Below are 24,268 nucleotides of genomic sequence, written 5' to 3' on the forward strand. Positions count from 1 at the left end.
GGCGCCAGTATTAAAACAATTTAAAATGCACCCAGCCCTAATTGTTACAACTCTCCAGTTGGACGTCACACTTTCCAATTCATTCCACACCTGCCAAGACAAAAACTGTTTTAAATTTAAAAAACAAAAATACTTTTTTGGTTTATAGGATGTAGCAAACCAAAAGAAACGGTGTAGGCCTAATAAACTACTGTAATAGATCCTGAACCAATACATATACTATTACACACCTACATAAAAAGACCTGGAACTGTAACATGCAGTATGCGTACTTGTTGTGTAAAGTACATCTCATAATCTAAGAGGAAAATCTTTTCAGGGTTGCAACTAATATTTATTTTCGTTATCAATTGATCTTTCAATTATCGACTAATCCATTCATCATTTGATGACAGATGAAAATGACATCTTCAAATGTCTTGTTTTGTCTGACCAACAGTCCACATATTCGGTTTACTAACACGGAAGATTAAGGGTGTTTCCATACTTATAGTTTGTTTGTTCTTGTCTGGATCAGTGGATGAGTTTATAAACTTGGTTCGATTTCCTTTCACACAGAAAAATCCAAGTGAACCAAAATGCATCACTACACGCCATGTGAAAACATTCACTCTGCTCATTTGTCAGATGTTTCTGCAGTAAGAGCAAAAATGTAAACAGAGGAAAAAGGATCTGAAGATGATTGTATCTGTCCAAATGTAAAAAATGCAATGTTCTGGAACACATGAAGAAAAACAGAAGGTATTCATTTGAGTTGCTGGAACCAGAATCCATTATCAAAATAGTTGCTGATCAATATTCTGTATCAACTAATTGTTGCAGTTATACATCATATTTTGTCTTTTAGTCTTTTTATAGTCTGTGTGAAATTCTCCAGTAAGTATTGAGCACCAGCCTGATTTAATAATCTTTATATCCATTACATGTGTAACACAAATATACTGTACATTCTCTCTGTGAACTGAGCTTACATAAATAGCAGGGGAAAAAAATCTATTGCAGTGCTGTGAAAATGAATCTAAAACAGACAGGTTTTTTTGTTGAACTGAATGCTTGTAATAAATGAGGGCTACTTTATATGAAAAAGGGCTTATGAAGCTCTCTTATAGTGATGATTATGTTTCCCTATCATGTTTTACCTCCTCTAGAAATGAAAAATTGTCGCCCAATCCTCATTCAAAATATGAACGTTTGCACTCCCATCGTGAACACATCTCTACAGTTAATTTGCAGTTTAATTGCATTTACAGTTGTTGCATATGCATCAGGTGCTCAGTGGTTAATTGGTAGGAAAAGAGAGATCATCAGGTTCAACAATTATTACGTGCACTTGCCAACCTCGACACACAAAAATGTACTAAGTGTATCTAATTAGACTAGAAATATTCTGAGGGGATTTTATGAAAATGATTTACAATTATGTATTATGTGGAGACTAAATTTTCTCAGTAATCCTGTTCCTGATATGCAATATTCAGCTAGGTTTAGCTGTAGAAGCAAACTGTTGACGGTGACGCCTTGGAAAAGAAGGTATTTGTCCTTATCTGTTTTCCTTTTCCTCATGTGTTTACTTTCATGAACCCACACTTTGCTCTTTACACCCGGAGGCAGTTGTTTTTTATAATCTCTCCTCGTTAGTCATGCTCAGTGTTTCTTTGAGAATCCTTAATTTACTCCTGAAACGGGACTGTGGCATCTTCAGTCTTCAATCAGACGTTGGTTGAAGGAGTTTTTAAGAGATTAGCCCTGTTCCAAAACATAAATTTTTTCATTTCATTTTTTTTTAAAGGAAGGATTTAAAGGGCCAACTCCCTGATGCATAATTATTCCATAGCTATAAAATATAATTGTATTTTTGTCACTTGTCTTTGCGCTTTCCTTGGGATTCCTATCGTGTTAAGTCGAAATGGATTTCAGCATTTCACTTAAAACCATTTACCTGAGGTGGAAGATATCAGTAAATATTTTTGCCTGTTTACACTTGTGCTAAACGATAAACTGTTGGGGTTTTTTGCTGAGGCCTTGTGTTAATAAGCTTTTAGCTGTGGAATAGAAAGGTGCTAAAGAGCTGAGAAAGAAAAGGTGAGATGATGAAGACACGGGCTGATTAGTTTCACACAGGCTGTGCATTACAATGTATCACTGTCAAGACTTGTTTTAAATTTATGAACAAAAGTTAGTACACACATGAAATTGGTTTGTGCGGGTTGATAAATTGTTCTTCCTGTGAAGCTAATGGTGGCACCTACTTCAGGGCCTGTTGTTGATCATTAATAAAAAAGTTCACTTGTACCTTTATTATTTCGGGTCGTTTTAGGTGTAGAAAAACGGGAATAGTTCATGCCATACAAACCCAGAAATACAAACACATCACAAAGAGCTCACAGATCTCCAATCTATGAATACTTATGATGAAGTAGAATGAGGCGTTACATCTGTTAGATGGAGCGGCTCAAAATTTTGTACAGACATTCATGGTTCCCAGATGGTGTTTCCTATTGACTTTGGTGATCCTTGACTTTGCCTCTGGCGCTACGATCAAGTTCAAATTTGTGGTATCAAACGTTACTAGCATGAAATTTGACCAACATGAATTAACTTGCCATTAAAGCAGCTAGAATCAATATTGTAAAAAACAATGTATCAAATGACAATGTGTAAAGTCTAAGCCAGGTTTCCCATAGTGATAAACCTACAAGAAAATATTACCCAACTCTGTAGTTCCTTTCGGCTTTACTGAGCTTTATTATGAGTTTCAGCTCATTGTTCAGCTTTCCAGCCCGCAACTTTACTGTTTTGGTTCAAGCTCAGTGCTCTTATAGAGATGTTTTCGGCCATGGCAGGCAGCTGTTTTCAGAGAAAAAGCTCTAAAAACCCACTGTACACCACCTGCTCAGCACCAAACAACAAACAAACACAGTTAGTGACCAGGTAGTGAAAATGGCAACATTTGGCAGCTATAGAGCGAGATATTTCCCCTCAGGAATTGGTAGAAAAACAAAGCTAAAAGACCGTGAATATTGGACTTACATTCATCAGATGGACAGAAACATGACCCCAAAGGAATGTTAATGTCGCTGTGTATCTGCTGGATTTGTAATTAAGCAACTGTTTACTAATTAGTTCAACACATTAGCTTAAAAGGTGACATGTCAAGTTGTGTTCACAGCTTGTTTTCCACCTGCAACCCGCCAAGCAGCCAAAAAGTCAGTTAATGCAGGTAGTGTGAAACCACCCCTGAGTTTATAGTATCTAGTCTATTAGGTAAAGGATAAAAATTCCAGCATAATATTTAGATACATGTTTACAGTGCTTTTTATTTAATTTAAATATGGAATCTCTGTTGCTTCAAGTCTTCAGCGGTCTGTGTTGTATAGTGGTGATGTAGAAAAATAAATTGCTAATTATCCCAGTGGATATTTTATAACAGACTTTATTTTAGTTCATTAGATGTGAGGAGCTGGAGAGAGAAGGAATGCAGGGCATGCCAAAACCCTCAATGGGTTAGGCTAACATGCTGCCGTGCACAATAATGTCACCATAAACTAATAGGCATTATTACAAAATTGTGCAATAGCCCAAGTCAGCAGTTAGTACTGCTGCAGCCTCATTTCATTTAGAGTTGAGAGGAGAGAAAGATGGAGAGAGAGGGAAGGGGAAGGATGGGAAAACGGTTCAGAGAGAAGGCGGTGTAAAGGAGAATGAAAAGGACGCTATCTGCCAGAAGCTGACAGGATATACAAAAGGAGGGAAAAGGATACATGGAGAGACACAGATGGACTGACAGACTTGGGGGATTGTGAGGATGATGGAGCGGTAGAAAGATGAGAGCTGTAATTGTCAGTAACTGGTGTATTTAGACAGTGAGGTTTGGAGGAAGAAAGAGGCTGGCAGGGAGGAGGAAGGTGTAAATCAGCGGTCTGAGCGACAGCTTTACGTGCCCCTCGGAGCCCCAACTATCCGATTAATGAGAGAAGAGAAACCCTAACCACCTTCCCCTCTCTGCCTCTTCTTTTCTGCTATCTTGCACTTTCAGGGACATAAATCATAGACTCTTATGCAGTCACTTTATGTAGCTGCTGCACAATTCTTCCTCAAAATGTTGACTGGTATCCCTGTCCGATGATGTGCTGCATTAATGAGATATGACTGCAGCTAATGTCCACTCCAGGGGCATTTCTTACAAACAGGCCTAAACCATATTCCAGTTGTTAAGGGAATAGTTTGTCATATTTTTTAGGAAATACCCTGATTTACTTTTTTGGTGAGATAAAGATGAAAATATCAATACCATTCTTTTACCTGTACACTAAATATGGAGCTACAGTTAGCAGCTGGTTAGCTTCGCTTGTTTGTATAATCCATAGTAAAACGGAGGTGTAAAAATGAAGTTATGTTTTATCAGGATTATATGAAGGACTATTTTGAGATATGACATGTTAATTTAGAGGTGCTGATTGGCAAATTTTGTTACTTTTGGACAGAGCAAGGCTAGCTGTTTTCCCCCGTTTCCAGTCATTGTGCTAAGCTAACTGGCTACTGACTGCAGTTTCATATTTAACTCCAGGGCTTTCAACTCTCATATATTAACAATGAGAATCATGCAACTGACCCTTTTCACAACACAATACGTCCATTTTCGCATTTAGTGAAAAACAGATTCATAACTAATAAAGTTGCAGCGGGACAAGAACACAGTGACAATGAGTGCACAGACTGACAAGACAGAGCAGGACAGTTATTCAGACCACCAGGGGGAAAGCGAGAAATATACATAAATCTATTATATTGTAATTTTTTCCCATGCATGCTGCTCAGTGTAATCTCAGTCAGAGGCTCTTCTGACAGCAGTACAGTGTCTTTCGTTGTCCTCTTGCACAGTGTGCACGCTGGCAGGACAGAGTGAGTTACTATGGTTACGAGGATGCTCTGTGTCCCTGTCACTCTGAAACTTTCTGAGTCACAGTATGTTTTTAGGTTAGTATGCCTTTATAAAATCGTGAATCTAAGTACCTCAATGCTGAAATCTAGTAATATAACATAGTTTTACATTTTACAGGGTTTCCAACATGCTTTAATCTCTCTCAAATCAACCTCTCAAATCTCACACCGAATTAGAGACTGTGCTTCACCACAACTGACTCAAATCAGTGTGACTCTGGGCTCTGCACACCAGGTTAGCTAAGGTTGTTTCTCAGGTCGAGCTGGGTTGGATGGGATAACAAATATTTCAAATATGATATAGCCACTCTTCTAGCAATAATTTCCTGTCCTGATCCACCCAATTATATACTGTTCATAACACCCTCAATCTAACTAATCTAGACCAGTGTAGCTGGCTGTTTCGTGATGTAATCCAAGAGGGTAAGTGATGAGGAAATGTAGAAGAAAAAAAAATGACTTTTTTTTCTGGGGGTGGACTCCTAGAACCCCCCTCTCCATCCCCCCAGAACCAAACATAACCAAGTGCCCATATATAGACAGGTTTACTTCTATTTGGACAGACCTGAGAGACCAGATGAGTGAGTGTCAGATGATGAGAGCAACTTGGTGAGGAGCATAGATAACCAAGGTTTCCCTCTAGCTTAATTGTTTGGCTACAAACTCATACTTTCGTAGCTCAGTCTCTTTTGTGTGTGTGTGTGTGTGTGTGTGTGTGTGTGTGTGTGTGTGTGTGTGTGTGTGTGTGTGTGTGTGTGTGTGTGTGTGTGTGTGTGTGTGTGTGTGTGTGTGTGTGTGTGTGTGTGTGTGTGTGTGTGTGTGTGTGTGTGTGGTCATTAGGTTCACATAGTTAAACTAGTTCACTGAGGTCAAGGGCTTAGAGCTTGGTTGATGATCTGAGAAAAAAAAGAAGGTAAAAGTAGAACACATGTTATAAAGTCAAAGCTATATTTCACCTTTTGCCAAGACAAACCCACAGGTTTCATAATCTGGTAAGAGGGCTCTTCTCTTTCACTTTCCTTCACCTCCTCTCTCTGTATTTTGGGCTGCCTGTCTTTCATGTTCTTTTCTTCTCAAAAGGAGAAGAATGAATGCGAGTGATAGAGATAAAACATAAAGATCTGAAAGAGAGGAATGTTTTAAAATGTCTCTTTTGCTTGCGAAATGTCTTGATGCACAGGGTGTCAGTGGAGAAGCATGAGAAGCTGTATAAATTCATAACCACTCAGTGAGTGATGCAACAGCTGCAACAATGCAAAGCAACGTCTGGTGCGGCACCCAGCCTTTTGTGTGGCATTTTGATATGAATTCTACTTCTGTTTTCATCTCTGAAACTGTAAAGTGAGACACAATCTATTGCATGAGGTCTGAACGGCTGCTTGGGTGTACATCCGTCACATTTCACAAGTGTTACAAAGCCTTTAACTTTGAACACCACTCAATTCTGCACCACTAATGTATCCACTGTTAGCAAGAACAAAAGGAGCTTTATTCTTGAGGTCCGTCATGTGAGTGGCATTTCAATTATTTGCTGCAATTAACACCTAAGTCAAAGCCTAACTGGGCAACTTTATGCTTCTGCAGCCCCAACAGCCAGCCGTGTGACCTTATGATAGTATATTTAGAAGTTTTTAAAGAGCATTATTACCTAGAAAATCATGCTATATAACAGAGATAACTTTCACACTCCTCAGACATTAATGATTTATTTTTAGGGGCTAGTAATGCATGAGACGGTGGGGACAATGTTTTGGCTGTAGCTTCAAACGGTCACTGGGGAGTTGAGCTTTTTGTCTCACTGCTGTTGAAGAAGCAGTTTTGTGTTTAAATTTGCCACCAAAGGCAATATCTGACAGTAATTTAATTTGAGCTAATTTGAGCTAATAGAGGTTATTTTAGGTGATGAGATAATCTTACATTTGGAATTTAGGCTGATTTATTTTCACTTTATACTTTGAAGAAAAGTAGGAATTAGATTTGATGACGTTGATGCAGACAATGCAGTAATGTTGATTTCAAGTGCAAGAAATTTGTGTAGGAACAACAACTTGTTGCATTCCCTGCAACAAACAGTACATCAAACAGTTGAACATGCAGTACATAATTTTAGGTAGTACTTTACACTTTACTTCTTTTTACATTAACTCTCGTTCAGGCATTATGGCATACTGCTGGTTGCAGGCACATAGAGTTAAACAGTACATGAAATGCACCCAAGTATTTGGCAAGATGTAATTGCTAAATAATATTTGTGGTGTATTGAATGTTAGAATGTCATTGTGATAAATCACACTATGGCCTCATAAAGTTAGGCTTTTATGTAATGTCATTTTAAATGTTTTCTCAGTCCGCAAGGTCGAAATCCTGGTGCATCAAAGACTTCTATTGCCAAATGTATTGTGAGGTTTGCATCACTCTTCAGATAAGACAATAGTTAGATTGGTCACGATCTGACTTTGTAACATTGTCAGTCTTGTCAGGAAACCTGCAACCACAACTACTGAGCCTCAAGTAACACTGCAGCGCTGTGTGTGTCGAGCTGAGCGCCTGCCCTCTGGACGTCGAGCCAGACAATCCCTGGAGTTACGTATCTCTGTAGTTTGCGTTTGTATTTTGAGTGTGTGACTTTCTCCTCTCTGTTTCTCTTCCTCTACCGCAGCTCTGAGCAGGTCTTTTCTCTTGGTTCAATCCCCCTTATTGTTTAGTTACATAACAGCACTTAGCCAAGTAACAATCCAGCAGCGATGGTGGTAAGGCCTGCAGGATAACTGTACTTCCTCTCTGGCTCTCCTCTGGCTGAGAGCTCTGCTCAAAGTTGTTGTTGACTTTTTAACCCACTTAGTAGAGTAGACTTCTTTTTTTTCTCGGGAAATGGAGTGGATCTCCTCCTTACATGAGTCAAGTCTCTGGAATTAATTTATGGAAATGAGGTCATGTATACCACAGCTTTGGATCCTTGGTATAATGTAGCTTTCAAACTGCTGAGCAGGCCATTCTCAGCTGAGACCAACAGTGAAGACACAAGTAAAGTTAAGAATTTGAAACAATTCCAGGTGTACAGTAGATGATAGTACCGATTCTGAGTGAATGTATAGGTTTGAGGGGTACATGAACTCAGTTACATCACACATACAGTACGTTTTAAACCCAAAATAGCACAATTGATGCTTAGATAAAGGGGCTACATACAAAATACAGTTTTATTAGCTTTCAGAAATTGAATTTTTGCTGTGTAAACAACTAGTTCTGTTTATCAAAAAGTGTAATGTATTTTTAATATGTGCAGTGAGGGGTAAATCAAAATCATATTCAGTGAATCAATTGGCACAAAACTTATAAACCAAAATCATATTAGGTGAACAAAATAATGTGAACACCTCATTATGGGGCTTGGTGATGAGGTTGAAATCATCATCCTTATATTAACAACAGAGTTTTTATATATAATATGTAGAATCAAATATAAATCACCAAATGTTTCCACTGTTGTGCATTAGATCATTTAATAAAGAGATCACTTTGATACTGAATTATTGCCTGGGCCTAATATTTAATATAATTAAAGATATAACATTACATTAAAACCACTTGAAAAATGACTAAATAACTAAATTGGAGAGAAATTAACCCATCTTAGATGCAATTTTCAAACAAATGTTCCAGCAAATGATCATTTTATTCCCTGGTTTGTATTTATTGTATTGAGATGGTATCATATATTGTATATTACATATTATTATAGCAATACACTTTTTATTTAGAATATTGAAAAGCTGCGCACCAGATCAGCCTTCGTTACTGTTTGTTCATTATGACAGTTGTGAGTGAAGTGAGGTCTATATCAGGAGAGCTCATATAACTAAATTGCCAGATGCACTACTGACCTATAATGTTGCTGTAGCACAGAGTCGGAGATGCCCATGCGTGTCTTTTCGCGTCTATTCATAGCCAAGGCGGCGTGACTCCCCCGCCTCTGACTGACTGTTTCCTGCTTTCCCTCTTGCTCAATTACTTCTCCTCTGACTCCCACATGTGGGTCCTCAGCTCTTTGGCAGGAAGCTTACCTTGTGGAGGAGGAAAGCTGAAGCACAGCTGACTGGTGAAGCAAATGCATTTGGTTAAAGAAAGACTTGAGGTACATTTGTCAGTGTCAGAGAGCGCGAGGGGCTCAAAGCATGCTTACTTGCCAGAGAAATTTAGCACCTGCAATGGTGTTGCTTTTAAATTCACTTAGCTGTGGTGCAACACCTCCCCCTCCTGCCCCTACAGCTGGGAAAATGCCCCAACAGCTGGCCAAATAAAAATTCATCATTCAGCCATATTGCTCAGACTGCCCCACTAAACATAACAGTTAAAATTGCTGTTACAGAGTAAATATCAATACATCATGATATTAATAGTCAAGTGGGAGCCATTGTAGGATTGGGCCCAGAGGCAAATGTGGAAATAAACAGCAGTAGGGTTATGAATGTGAGAGTGCTGAGAAAGAGATACAGTTAAAATGTAGGAGGAGGATGGTATCACACTGTAGTCATCCTGTTACATGATGTTTTTCTAGTACTTTCCTCTCCCTCCCACCAACACCCATTTTATGTCTTTATTCTGCTGATACAACCTCCTCCTGTCTGCTGACTAACTGACCCACATTCCACTGTGTGACTTGCTGCCCTTATAGTGTGTGTGTGTGTGTGTGTGTGTGTGTGTGTGTGTGTGTGTGTGTGTGTGTGTACATGCAAGACTACATCTCTGTGTGTCATCTGCTGTGTCTCTATGTCTGTATGTGTGTGTGCATTGTGACTGTCTATCTCTGCCTGCCTGCCTTTCCCTAAAAACTGTGCCGCGTCCCTCAGGCTTCAGCAGGAACCAATTAGAAGATTGCTCTTTAGAGGAGCATCAGTCACTGAACAAAATGATTGGTAAAACGCCTCATTTACTCACTCACTCTGTGTTTGTCTGCAATTTTTTTTTTTTTTTGCTGTGCTCCACTCAGTTTGGGGACTCTGGTTCCAGAAGTGACATTTTCCTATTAATCAAATAATAAGCGGTGCTTTCTGAGAAGAGGCTCCCTCTTGTGGAGAGTCGACTCTCTGCAAGACAAATGTCTAATTTTGCAATGCAGTTCTGTGATTTTGCCAAGGTTTGGGGTTTAGAGACAGCTGGGCAAGATTGCTGTCAGATGACAATTCCTGTATTTCTTGTGATGCACTTCTAAGGAAGTCATGATTAATATGTGTTAAGTCGTGCAACAAGTCTTACAGAGTTAAGCCTTAAGGCCTGTAAACATACTCAGCCTCTACATGCGCTTGGAATTAAAAGATATTTTCCGTTAAAGCCACAACTCAGTTGACTTCTGAGCAGATTTAAAGCAAAATAGAAATTTTGCTAGAACTTAACTGTGTAACCACCACTTGTTCATTTTATTGTTTTGTTTTCATTTTGCACACTGGCTCTTTTTTTTTTAAATTGGTGCAACCTACTGTTCTTGTGTTGGTGATGTACAGCTGTGGATAATTTAGAGTTATGCGTCATGTTTTAATTGCAACCTGCCAAGGGACTGCAGCACAAAAACTTGTAAATATATGCAGCCTTTATGTTTAAAATTGCATTTTTGCCCGTACAAACCAAATCAAGAAATCAAAAAAACTAAAATTGAACTTTCTAAAAAAAATTTCTTGTGCCTGTGTCTCTGTTTCTTTTTATTCCAGGTGTACAACATCAGCCAGCTAACGTCCAGAGGATTGGAGCATTTGAGATTTTAAGGTGGAGAGGTGGATAGAAAACCAAGAGAGGAGAGAGCATTTCTAACTGCGACAGGATGGCTCTGGCTGACAAACACAAAGTCAAACGCCAGCGACTGGACAGGATTTGCGAGGGTGAGACAGCCTCCTTTACTCCTCTCTGTATACTCTATTTCTTTCTTGTCTTCCTTATTGATGCTTCTGTTTTTGTGTATGTGTGGCTGCAAGTTTCAAGTGTGTGCTTATTAGGTCCACAGATTTATGTTGTAATGACAAAAAAAAAACACACAAACAGATTCACTTGACTGTTATATGGAAATGAAGTTTCCACCAGTATTAAAGCTTTTGAGTCGACTGCTACAAATTCAGTGAAAAGCCAGTGGGATCGTTTGCATAAGTGTGTGTGTCAAAACAGAGCCTTGGGACCAGCCGAGGCTCCAATCTTCTGCTTTGAAGGCTGTCGAGGAGACAGAATGAAAAGGGGGTATGAGGAAAGAGTGTGTGTGGGGGGAGATGAGGAAAGAGTGTGTGTGTGTGTGTGTGTGTGGGGTGACGAGGAGGTTGGGTTGATGGCTGAATGAGACTTGAGTTCGATGTTTCCAGATTTGCTGGAGAGATGAAGTAGTGAGTGTGTAGGCCTGGGATTGATTATAGTGGGTGGTGGGATTGATTTGTGTGCATTTATGTGTGTTTTTAAGAACGAGAGAAAGACAAAGCAAAAGATTTTCCTTTCATTTTTTTCCTCACTTATTCTCAGCCACCAACAGGAGCCAATGAATGTCAGAATGTTTATTTTATGAGTGGATGCATGTCCAGAGTCTTACTCACCCTTCACTCATACACCAGTAATACATGTAAAGGACTTTATAGTGCAAGTTAAGTCTTTTGTATTCCTGTTTTTGTGATGGGTATAACCGCTACTTGCTTCCTTCTCTTCCTGTAGCCTCTTATTGAGGGTTTCTTCCATCTGCCTTTGTTAAAACGTCAAACTGGTTCCAGGGGTTTGATATCCATATTCTAGATCTACACTCACTCTTAGAATATGAAACTTTTGTGATTTTAATTGAGTTAACTACAGTTTAGTTGTAAGGATTTTTTTTTTTTTTAAACGTAGCTCCTGTCTCTGTCCATTCTCAAAGCCTGTCACATTATTGGTCTCAGTCTGGCAAACTAGTCATGTTTAACCTCAGAAAATCTTGGGGCCCATGGGAAATGGTGTTTATAACAGACAGCTAAAAACAGAAATATTGAATTAACAAAGATTTTACGTTGTTTTTCAAACATAGAACATTCTTGTCTGCTTATAAAGACTGAGAACGGCATACCGTTCATCAAGATTCCACATTTTTACAAATGTGAATTTAAAAGGAGGTATTACGTCTGGAATGGAACCTGAAACCGTGGGTTTTTTTTAGTAACGTGCAATTACTCCATATTAAAACTCAATCGAGGATCAAGTATCAACGTACTTTCGTCATTTCTAAGGAAAATCCAATTGATATTGAGAAACACAATGTAACAGATTCCTAAATGAAGCGACGGTGCTGTCTGTTTCCACCCTCAGAATGAGAGCCACATGTGGCATCTCAAACCTCTCCAAACCACCGACCCCGCTTGCTTGAAAACACTTTTTCCCCTCTTTTCTTCTTTTTTTTCTTACAGAAGAAGAATGAGTCTGTGTCAACTATAAGGAGCAGTATGTTAAATGTCATACAACAATATTTTCTGATCTGCCCCAGTCGTCCCACAGACAGCTTCAGCAGTGTCTGCTCATCAACAATGAAATAATTCTACCAAAGATGAAGGGGGATTTTTTTCTGGCGCAGTTAGCTACCACAGTTGCTCTTAAAAAAAAAAGATGTGTAAAAGACAGTGATTCACATCGAAGAAGTTAAAAGATCAGAGGGTGGTGAATCACTCAGTTTTCACGGTAGCGTTAAATCTGCTCAACCATATAAAAAGGGTATTTCAAAACCAGAGGCATGGGGTGTTCTACACCATAATGTCAAAGCCACCCACTATTATCTATAAACAGAGTGCTGGGACTGAGGCGTGAAATAGAAATCAAAGTTCATATCATGTGTATTGACAAAAACAAGAATGTTATGGAGTAATTGTGATTGCGTTGCCGTCGTGGGTCGTGCTGAAAGAGATGGCGAGAGAGAAGCTTCCCCGATCTCAATTTATCTTCTGAGGATAATTGTGTCAATCCAATACTTGTTTCACAGCGGAGTGCATTGATTACATCTTTACTCATTGTGATGAGTGGCTAACTGAGCCGTGCCTGTGGCCTTAATCGAATTAGAAATGGCTGAACAAGTGTGGCTGTTTACTCCCATCAAAAGTTGTCACGGTGAAGGAATGTAGATTTTACCGGAACAGTGAATGTTTTACCACTGAGGATGTCTGATGCTCTGATGTGATTCACTTTCCTTTTTCTTTCATGTTGGATTTTTGTGGGTTTTCAAGTCAGACAGGCAAGGTCAAAACCAGGGCTGCGAGTTATGTGTCAGTTAAAAAAAAAAAATATATATATATATATATATATATATATTAATTGTTATGTCTATAGCAGCGAATCCTCACATTTTAAAAGCTAGAAATAAACATTTGGCTCATTTGCTTGATACATTACTTTTGACGGTTAATTGATAATATAATTGGGTTTTTTTCCCTTCCCAAAAATTGTTCAGCCGTGCTGGCGAGCCACTTCCTGACAAGTCTCACTTTAGACAGTAGATGACAGCCACTCTTATTAAATATGTGGCATTTGCCATGCGAAATAGAACGTCTGCTCTTTTTCCTTAAAGGTTAGTGTCTTAATTCATAAAAGTGGATAGAGCAGCAACGATTAGTCGATCAGTTGAATAGTCGATTGGCAGAATATTCATTTTAAATTATTTTGATAATGGCGTAATCATTTTAGTCATTTTTTTTAAAGAAACATCTACTGGTTTCAGCTTCTCAAATTTAGTTTCAGCCCTATAAGTGTGTTAATTTGAAATGATGATAATTGACTTGGTCTTTGTTTCAGGCTAAGTGGAACCTAAAAATTATTTTCATGTCAATCGATTTAATTAATCTACTAATTGTTTCAGCTCTTGCCAAAAAAAATCACAAAGCTGTTGTTTGAATGGAAAACGCATCATCGGCTTTAATTGATTTGCACAAATTACTCTGCTTATTTCTCTATCAAGCCTAACAACATTGCATAGTGTAGATATCAGCTTTCAGAATGTATGTGATACAACTGTTCCTTCTGTTGTGGGTTTGATAAAGTGCCAAGAAGAGTGTAACTGCAATAAGGGAACTGTGGCAAACATCTGTTGTGAGCATCAGTTCCCCTACTCTCTCATTCCCCCTTTCTCTTTCACTCTCCCTCTCTCCCTGTGTCTCCTTCTGTCTGCTCCATCTGTGTACCCAGCATGCATTGGCTTGGGCAGCAGCGCAAGTCGTTGCCATTGCCGTTTAGCCGGAGCTAACTGAGTGATCCGGGCAGAGATGGGACGTGAGCTGCGCTGCAACGTGAACTAGGTCGCAGTGACAGCATGTTCTTGAATGTTGATTTACAAGTTGTAAATCTGTGCTTGGACACAAACACCACAAGGTGGGGTAGTGGAATTTGTCATCGCGACTCCAAGTGTTTTAGTTGGCAGTCGAGTAAATATGTTAATGCTTGATAATGCATCTTGTTTTGTCATGTGCACAACAGAAGGGAGTGTTTAAAAAGTGAACAGTAAACAATGCCGTCAGTCAAGCTAAAATACCATAAAATTTAGCCTGTGAATTATTCATATTCTCACATTTAACAGATCTGTAAGCTTCTGTGTAACAAAACACTTCATATAGAACAGGGAGGACAACCAGGGAGGCTGTGGAGGAAAAGGGAGAAGTGGGGGGTGTCCTGATGTCATCCTCCCCTGCAGGAGAGGGAGGGGGGAGGGAGGGCTGTATCCTGAGTTTTTCAGCACAGGCTCAGGGCTCTGCTGCATCCACCTCTCTACTTTCATCCCCCCAGCTCTCCCTACGCTCTGGCATCCAGCTCTGGTATGAAGTCATCGGAGCGGCCTCTGGGTCTGACCCCCCCTCGGGCTTGTTCCAGGCTCCTCACCAAAACCCACGACCCCTTTATGGGTTTTGTGGAGAGGCAGGGAGGGGCATGGAGAACTGGGGGGGTAGGAAAAAGAGCAGATAGAAATGGGTAAACATTCTTGTCTTTGGAGGGAAATATGATTATCATATGTTTATAGCAAAGTGATGTGGGATTGTGCTATCGTCATAAGTGCGTGATAAAAATTTATGACATGTTTTTCTTTTTCCTGTGCCTACAGTAGAAGGGTATTTTTCCTTTGTTTGAGCTGGCATCGTAGTGGTTGTTGAAACTTGGAGATAAGTTTCTGGAAAAATGTAATTTCAAAATGATCAGTTACAACACTAAATATTATAACGACCTGTGGCTTCTCTGGATCCGGCTAGAGAGTGAATGAAGGATGATTTGGGGAGGTAGGATGAAGGGTTGCACCCAGAGGAGATGGATTATGGGTAGACGGGTCTCATAGCCGACATTCTGTAGAGTGTGTGGGCTTTTTCTGCTGGATGTATGCCTGGCAACTGAAAAAAAGCGTGTAAATTCAGAATGTTACACTAACCAAGTAAATGATTGTCATTTAGATAAGTACCAGCTTCATTGCCATCAACCTCCATTTTACAGTCCATTTAGTCCCTATGGTGATGCTTTCAGAGACAAATAATCCCACTGGAATCACATACAAGGCAGCCGTGTACATAATGTCTGTTAAGTGTGCATTACAATTCATCTGACAGCATTATTCTCTGCTTCTTTGCAGTGGTACTGGCATTGTAATCCTATTTCCAGTTAGTGCCTCTTGCCCCATGCTCATGCATAAGTCAATTTGTGTTTAACATTCAAATCATGCCTTTGGTACGTGACGTGTCACAGTGTAGGAGACAGTTGTTTTTATTTCTTCTGCAGTACTTTGAGTTAGTGTGTCATTTTTATTCATGTATGCACGTCAGGCCAAGGCTAAGGCTTTAGCGGCAGTTTGCGTGCATGAATGAAAAGGGACATTAACGAAGCACCGCGGCCGCCTCTGTTTCTGCTGCACGTCAGAAGACGAGCAGAACGGGGTCAAAGGGCTGAGTGGGGAGCCATGATTGTGCACGCAAAATGTATATGTGTGTTTGTGTGTGTGTTTGAGTGGGTGGATATGTGGAGGGTTGAATGCGAGTGACAGTAAATTTCCAAATAGGCTCATCGCATGTGAACTTTCCAGTTCGAACATTTGGTCATTATAAGTATGCACGCATTTCACAGTTAACATGTAACAGTGAGTGCACGCTCACTCACATGCACATAAAGTGACCCACCTCTGCTTAGCTGCAATATTAATGTGGATGTAGAGACTGAGAAGAAGTAGAGTTTTTATTAAACAATGGCAAGCGTCTTGTGTGTTAGATCTGACTGCTGTACATCTTGTTACTTGCTGCTTAATGGATTTGTGTCTTACACAGAGAAGTGAAGTACACTATAGGAGGCAGTAATAATCAGTAGCCTTTTCTGAAATCTATTAGCAGTAAAAAGCAGTACATTATTGCATCGTTTCTAAGGGTTCATTTAATTGAGGTTCTATATGTTTTAGTCGTTTATTTTCCACCAGTCAAGACTTATTCAATGTAAGGTCTTTATAAGCTTCTGCTGGGGTGGTATTATATTTGTTCTAAAATCCCCGGCTTAATTCCTAAATCCCTCTGTTACAGTGAATCTGGCATTTGTGTTCACAGTCTTGCGAGTATGGCAAATGGAGGGACATTAGAATTTGAAAGTCAAACATTGTTCAGTTTGAGACAAACAGAACTCTGTGATTTACTTTCCTGTCAGGATTAGATCTGCAAACCCTCAGTACACACCTCTGCCCCCGTCTCTCTGTTTGAGGTTGACTTTATGGGGATGTGTGATCTGCTGTACTGAGAGCCAGAGCCTCTTGAGAGCCAGGCTAGAAGAAGCAGTTAGAGGAGTGGATGAGGTTGGGGAAAGAAGCCATTGGGATCACATATACTCTATAGGCTGTTGCCCTTGACACGGATGTGCATATGCAGTATGTGTGTGTATAAGCAAAAGCCTCTGGACATTTCCTTCTAAATCTAAGCGGCTTCTTTCAAGTCTTAAAAAGAGACCTTGCAACAATAAACTGTAGATATGCATTTAGATAAGGCATAATATACAACACGCCTGACTTATAATGACTGATGTATTTGAATTGTTATTTCTACGTAGCATAAGTTCAAAATAAGGTAGAAAGAGTGTGTGTCTTTTAGATGATAAATGGCACCCATACTTGAAATGACTATAAAACTTGATTGACTTTGTAAAAAGAAAAATCCTGACTATTTAATAAAATCAAAATGGGTTTCAAATGTATTTTTTTTTATCCAAATTGCAGCTTTGATTTAATAACTCTTCTTTAGTCAGGTTTAAATCTCTGTGACAGCTCGCTTATGCTTTTGTCCTCCTCTCCTTCTCATTTTAATTTCCTTCCTTTTACATCAAGCTGAATAATGTTCATCTGACCTTACCAAAAAAAAAAAAAAAAGTTCTCAGTCATCTGCATAGTTGGTTTTAGAGCCACTGTCATCAGCTTTTCCCTGTCATCTCATGCAAACGGTAGAATACTCCGCTTCCTCTCTGATTAAACAACTGTGATTAAACAAGATATTAGTGTGATCAACTGACATGCATGCAAATGATATGTGGGAACTACCCCCAATGTACTGATGTGCTGTCAGAAACTTTCATCCCAGTCTTAAAAAATGTGTCACTAGCACTCCTTACTGTTAGTCCTGAGATTAGATTTGGATGGAAATGGACACTTCCTCACCTTACATCTGTTTTCATCCATTAATAAACAGGGATCCTCTACAGAAGAGCTCAGGTTTCAGCCACAGTGGCATCAGCCATGCAGGCAGCTAGGTAGGTAGACAGGTACACCCTCACTCATATATTGAACATTAGCTTGTTTAATTGAAATATATGTATACCATTAATTATTTCTTCAAACATGGCTCATGGCCAAGGAATAATGTATAAAATACTGCTGCAGGATAGCATAGCTTTTTTACACAATGGCATATTTGAATGAATTGAACGAGCTCCTGTTGTGTTTCAGCTCGATAAGCACAGTGCTTTTGCAAGGCAAAGGTTGTAGGTGCTTTGGATTAACTACAAAAAGAACCCTCCCCCTGTCCACACACACACACACACACACACACACACACACACACACACACACACACACACACACACACACACACACACACACACACACACACACACACACACCATACTCCCCCAGTGTTTTACTTTTCTCTGCAAAGGGGCAAATCCAGATTACAAAGCCTCTCTAAGTGAAGGAGATCAGAGGAGCTTTGGGAATGAGGGGGAAGGTGCTGTATTTTGCTGGCACTGAGATGCATATGGTTATAAAACATATAGCAATATAAATGACCAAATACATTTATCCACGATTTCCATAATCACAAAGTTATCTTCTTATTGTATAAGGCAGGTAGTAAGTAAGTTCATACTACAATGTAGCAAATAGGACAGACATTGCATTGTGTTATGATTTCTTCTGTCTCCTTGCAGCCGGCCCCTCTTTATTTCAATGTCCTCAAGTGAAAATACAGACAGCAGGTGTGGGTGATCTCAAATCAAGGAGAGTAGGGCAATGACAGTGAGTGCCACCGAGGCATCAAGGACATTTTGGAGCAAGTTAGGCAGCAGTTGCGTGGTGGCTCTGCCGCTAGCATGGGGCCTGGAGGATTAGTGTCCAATCAGAGTGGATTTGATGTTTACTGACAGCACATGGGACTTAGCCGAGAGAACTGTATTTCATTTGTATTCAATGAAGCTGCGTGCCTTGCTTGGCCTGCCCTCCCCGCATGGTAAATCTGGCAAACACTGAAACCTGTTGACGACACCACATCAGCAGCTTCAGGTAGGTGACTCTTCAAGCGAGGGTGAGGGTTTTGGGGGTGGACTCTTAATCATTGGCATCATCATCACCACCATCATCATCATCAGCAGAAGCAGCAGCATCACCAGAAATGCTTGTATCTGGATCACATGACGTCACAGTGGGAAGTGGAATTAAACAGGCTTGATTTAGATATAATCCCTCATAGCAATCGGCAGAGCGAGTAAAATGTCCCAGAGAAGGGATAGATAAACCCTATTGGATTAGTACAAGCCACTGCCCATCACAACCTCTAACCCAACCTATCCCCTTCTTTCCTTTTTTTTTTTTCCTCTTTTTTTTTTTTTAATGTTGGCACCATGTTACTATGTCTTCCATGGAGTAGCTGTGCTACCTCTGCTGTGTACAGTTTTTGTGTGGTTTGAGTTGATGTGTTTGTGTGTGGTATTCTCTTTCCTCGCGCTCAACAAGCCAGCATGACCAGAGATTAATTATTCAACGACTGCCAGCCAAAGGGGGAGTCACCTGATAGTGCGGACTTACAATATTACAACCTGATATCAGGTGAAACGGTAGATCCTGCTTCATCTTCTTTTCTGCTTGCACTCCACTCTGTCCGGTCCATTTTTTGATGCTGTACACAAGGACTTGAACAGCAACATTCACAAACGCTGCTACAAGTGGAATATTTTTCCTGTTTTGTGTTTGTTTTCCTCAGTTAACGCTGTCCTTTTTTTTTTTAAACTTTTTTTTTTTTCGCCAATGCTTGTCACTAAACAGTTGAGTCTAGGTCGCTCCCACAGTTGGGACACATTAGGGGGGAATGAGGGTCAGTGGGACGGAGCTGAGAGTGTGTACGAGCAGCAGGGAAGAGTAGCGGGCCGACGGAGCTCTCTATCATACGGAGAGGGAGGAGGGTGGTACGAGCCTCCACCAGGGGTGCGTCCCCCTGACCTGGATTTGAAACGGGACCCGTATTCCCACCAAGACTCTCTCTACGGACAGGTTTACGCAGAGCGAAACGACCCACGCGGGCTAAGGAAGGGCTCAGTGCCAGATCTAAACCACTACGAACGAGCATCCATGGCTCACAGAGGATCCATTCCACATCAGGATTATTATTCCCATGACCCAGCCATGACTCCTCGACCACCTGAGGGCTTTTACCGGCCAGAACACCAGGCTGCGCCACATCACCCTCATCCACTCAGTAGGTCAGCCTCTCATTTTGGGATGGCACCTGGGGCTCGGGCTGCATGGGAGCAAGGTCAAGGAGGGAGACCTCAAGCACCTTCATCTCCTCTACCTCCTCCTCCACCTCCTCCAACTGCTCATGAGTTGAGTCGGGCTTATAGGGAACCTGGTGCTGTAACTACTGCCAAGATGATGCAAGATGGCCAACAACGCATACCATCCCGAGACCCATCCCCTGCTCACTATGGCATGGAGCATGCATCTCCTCGGTATGCCAGTGAGCCTTCACCTCTAACTGGTCAGTCGGTCTATTCTGATGTTAATGGTCGCCCATTGGATCCACAGCATGGTGCTACCTGCCTAGTGGTTGATCCTGCTAGTCAGGGTATGATTACAAGGCAAGAGACGGCCTCACCCTACACCATCCAACAACAGCAGCAATTACAACAACAGCAACAGTTGCAACAGCAGCAACTTCAGCAGCAACAAATACAACAGCAGCACTTGCAGCAACAGCAGCTTCAGCAACAACAAATACAGCAGCAACAGTTACAACAACAACAATTACAACAGCAACAACTTCAACAGCACCAACTTCAGCAGGAGCAGCTGCAGCAACATCTGCAACAGCAGCAGTCTCTGCCGCCTCCACCCACAATGCCTGTCTCTGACCCAACCCTTACTATGTTGGCTCCACTTGCTCCTCCACCTGTCCCAGTGCAGACTTCAGCAGTTGCCCCCATTGCACCTGCCCCTGTACAGGCATCCCCAGCTCCGGCACCTCCCCCAGTCTCTCCAGTTCCTGCCCCTCTTCCTGCTCTCCCCCCTCCTGCCCCACAGACACCTTTACCTATGGACCCTAAGAAGACAGTTGATCCAGAGTTCCTTGCTCTGCTGCGAAATGAGGGCCTCTCAGAGAGCACTATTTCCTCACTTATCCAGCAGGGTTTTGACTCCACCAGCATGCTGGCTGTCATGGAGGAGAATGATGTTCGCACTGTTGCGCCAAACCTTGGCCAGGCTCGTGTACTGTCTCGCTTGGTCCACAACTGTAAGCGGCCAGTTGAGGCTCACCTACCCCCTTCCCAGCCTCAGACACCCATGCGAGGCCGGTCTAATAGTTTTAGCCATCGTTCTGATATTTACCATCAGCAGCACCACCACAATCAACAACACCCACCACAGGCTTTGACTGTGGACCCCCAACTGATGCCTCCACAGACCCCTGGGGTTATGGGTAGGAGGCCAAACAGTGCCCCCTCTCAGCACCTCCTGGAAGCCTCTGGCTACCCAGGCCAACCACCTCGCTCTCCAGGGCCATACGCAGGAGCCATGATGCCTGTTCACTCAAGACCCATGTCTGCTTACTCGTCTGGGATGACAATGCCAGGGATGACTGTTCATGGTATGCAAATGATGCCACATCAGATGACTGGGTCAATGCCTGTCCTACCAGGGTCTATCCATGGTCACTCCATGTCAGGTATGCCACAGCAGATGCCTGTGTCCATGCCAGCTTTACCACAGCCACCACAACAGGTACCGAAAGCATACTCTACCAATTACACAGTGCCCATGGAGCTGATGAAGAGGGACAGGAACATACTGCCATTGTCACCCATGCACAGCCCTCACCCCAGTCCTCAGCTGATGCGTAAGGGTGGGGGACCTGCACCAGACAATTCACTTGTCCCTATGGGAGCACCTGTTCAAGGCCAAGGTGCTCTGGTTGCAAACCAGAAGCTAAGTCGACGCACAGGTCCACCAGTCATCGTGTCCACTATGGCGTCTCCAGATACAAGTAAATCCTTTTTTTCCCTCCTTCCATCCTTATCCTCTGCTATTTCTCTGATATCTTGAAGCAGTTTGGTCTTGCTTTCTCCTGGCTGTTTCACATGTTTTTGAAAGATAAGAAAATGTCTTATCTTTGTAAGAGTCCCACATTTTTTGCATAGTTTATGTTCAACACCATTTGTCATTGTTCTCTTGCTGCTTTAAAAAGCTCCACAAAGCATTGTTGCTGCTGTTAAGAATCATGTTTTCAGAATTTGGTTGGCATTTCTGAGAGCTATTCAGTATGTTGATGGCAACAACTTGAGTATTAGGTTGCAGTCATTTCTTTTAAAAAGTAAGTACTATAAATCTATTTTCATTCTCCCATCATGATATCATTGGTATGTGAATACCATCTCTGTCAAATAAGTGCTGTGCTTTCTGGATTGTGCAGCCATTATTCAGCTGAGAGCTGTCTGAGATCTATTTATCAAAGTGTGGTTTCTGGTGTGTGATGCTCGACCGTAAGAAAATCCAAACACAATGAGAATGCTAATAGAACATTTTTTGAATCATTTTATCTTTCTGGTCATGCTGTCATTTGTTTGCTGTCCTGAGCTTGGTCTCATTATATCAACAACAGATAAATGATATCTATTTTCTTCTTATCTAGGCTAGTAGCATGAAATCTAAATGTTGCTGCTTATCTCTTTTTGAAAACTGTTGTCAGAATTATGAATTAATGCCTCAAAAAGATAACTTGCGTAGACAGTCTGGCAATCTATCCCCTGTCCTACTTTTGGTTTCTGCAATTGCCATGATCCAAAAATGATACTTACATTCCCTGCTTCCCTGTCTGCTTATCTCTGCGAGAGCCAGATTTGTCAGAATTCCTACTTTATGTGAACTCCTTTATTACTTCAGTAATCTCATGCAGTTCCTTTGTCAGAATGACATATCGCCCCATTAAATACAACAGAAAATGGCATTGACGAGGCGCAATATAGAGGATTTGGGAGGAACAGCTGTCAGCACCCTTTCTGATACCTTTTAAATTTTAACAAGTGTGCACGGTCTTCATGTTACAGTTTGTCAGTTGCTGCATTCATGTGTGAACAGTTCACATTAAGACTTTTCTGACCAGAAAAGTCAGATACTGTATTATTTGCAGCAGTTTTAACAGTCTAGGAACATTAGGTGTCCAGGGATGTCTATGTGTTCAAATTTGCTTCTGCTGTTATGTGCATCTCTGTGTGTTTGCTACAGTCTCTGCAAAATATTTTTTCTCATTTAGCTCTTAACAGCTGAATGTGTTGCCCTTGATAAGTAATTGGACCAAAAGCAACAGCACATGCCGCTTTTTAAATACATGTAATCTTCCACAATTATACAGCAGAAAGTTGTGCAATGGTGATTGCAGCGTCGGCCATATGTAGCTCTTGTAAATGTGGTATTTTGTAACTGCAGCTGTTTTTGATGAAGTCCCTCTCTGCTCTGCCACGCACCATCTCCCTGCAGCCCCCAAGCCCCTGTTGTTGTAAACATGGATGTCTTATTGCATTATGATAATAAGGGTGCATCAGAGTAGCCTGGAAAGGCTTTACAGCCACTAGGGCTACACAGCCTTCCTTCAGTACTGCTTCTGTCAAGGTGCACTACTGACCTGCATGGAATAGCAATTAGCTATGTCTAGTTTTTCTTGAGCACATTTGCTCACAGGTATCAGACATTACATTTGAACGGGTCTATGGCGGTGTTAAAGCATGTGAAACGTCGAGAAAATATACAAACTATATATTTAGTGGTTTATTTTCAGCTGGATTCATGTTTAATTTAAAACTCCATCAGTAAATGCATCCAGCTTTTCAATCGCTGACCTACACTCCTTGATATTTTGCATCCTTATTGTGTAATCAACTGAATCATTCGGACATCCATATCAGATTACAGATTTAATTCATGTAGCAGTTGTTATGCTGAATGAATCTTCTTTTCACATCCATGTCTGGAAAAAAGTATATTTCAGACATTCCAGACAAAAGAGCTGATTTCTCCATCAACACTCGCTCATTAGATGCTGACTAGCGGCATCACTGCACAGATAAAATCGAATTAGAGGGCTGATGGCCGATGTGTGATTGTGTCATTTTCTCTGTGCAGGTTGTAATGAGAAGAGAGAGGGCAGGTTTAATCCTTCAGATCCTCCATTTTTACTGCTGCACTAATCCACAGATACTATTCTGTACAGTTCAGCCTCCTGGCTTTCTGTGAGAGCTACTGTACATAGCCAGTAGGCTGAAATTGACTTTAATTGGGGCCACGGCAAACTGTGAACAAATGATTTGACTGAGCAGGTTTTGTTGTCATCTTTTTTCAGGTCTAAGAGAGCAGATATTTAACGAACCCCTTGTCTTTTCCTGCTGCTTTCAGCACAGATGTATATATGCTTTGGAAATGATTTCTTCAAGTCCACCACATACATACATCACATTGTTAGTACACACACAGTAAGCAGAGTAGACCTCATTTGCATGTTGCTGACATTTGTTGCTTTGGTAATTTCATCTGTTAATGGACACAGCCGCAAAGCTGCTCTGAAAGCATATTCCTAAATTGTATGTTGCTAGG

The 24,268-nt window shown here is 41.0% G+C and overlaps 1 protein-coding gene across 2 annotated transcripts in view; it reads left to right on the forward strand.

Annotated features, from left to right (window-relative positions):
- The first annotated feature begins 19,435 nt into the window (after positions 1 to 19,435).
- The window catches only part of ctbp2a (C-terminal binding protein 2a), a 34,224-nt gene continuing 29,391 nt past the window's right edge, over positions 19,436 to 24,268 (forward strand). The window contains exon 1 of one of the 2 annotated variants that reach the window (XM_062430246.1): positions 19,436 to 21,668. In XM_062430246.1, coding sequence (XP_062286230.1) covers positions 19,436 to 21,668 — 2,233 coding nt within the window. The remainder of the gene's footprint in view (positions 21,669 to 24,268) is intronic. The other variant, XM_062430247.1, reaches the window with a different exon arrangement.

Source organism: Scomber scombrus, chromosome 12 (genome assembly GCF_963691925.1).
Source record: "Scomber scombrus chromosome 12, fScoSco1.1, whole genome shotgun sequence".
Classification (NCBI taxonomy): Eukaryota; Metazoa; Chordata; class Actinopteri; order Scombriformes; family Scombridae; genus Scomber; species Scomber scombrus.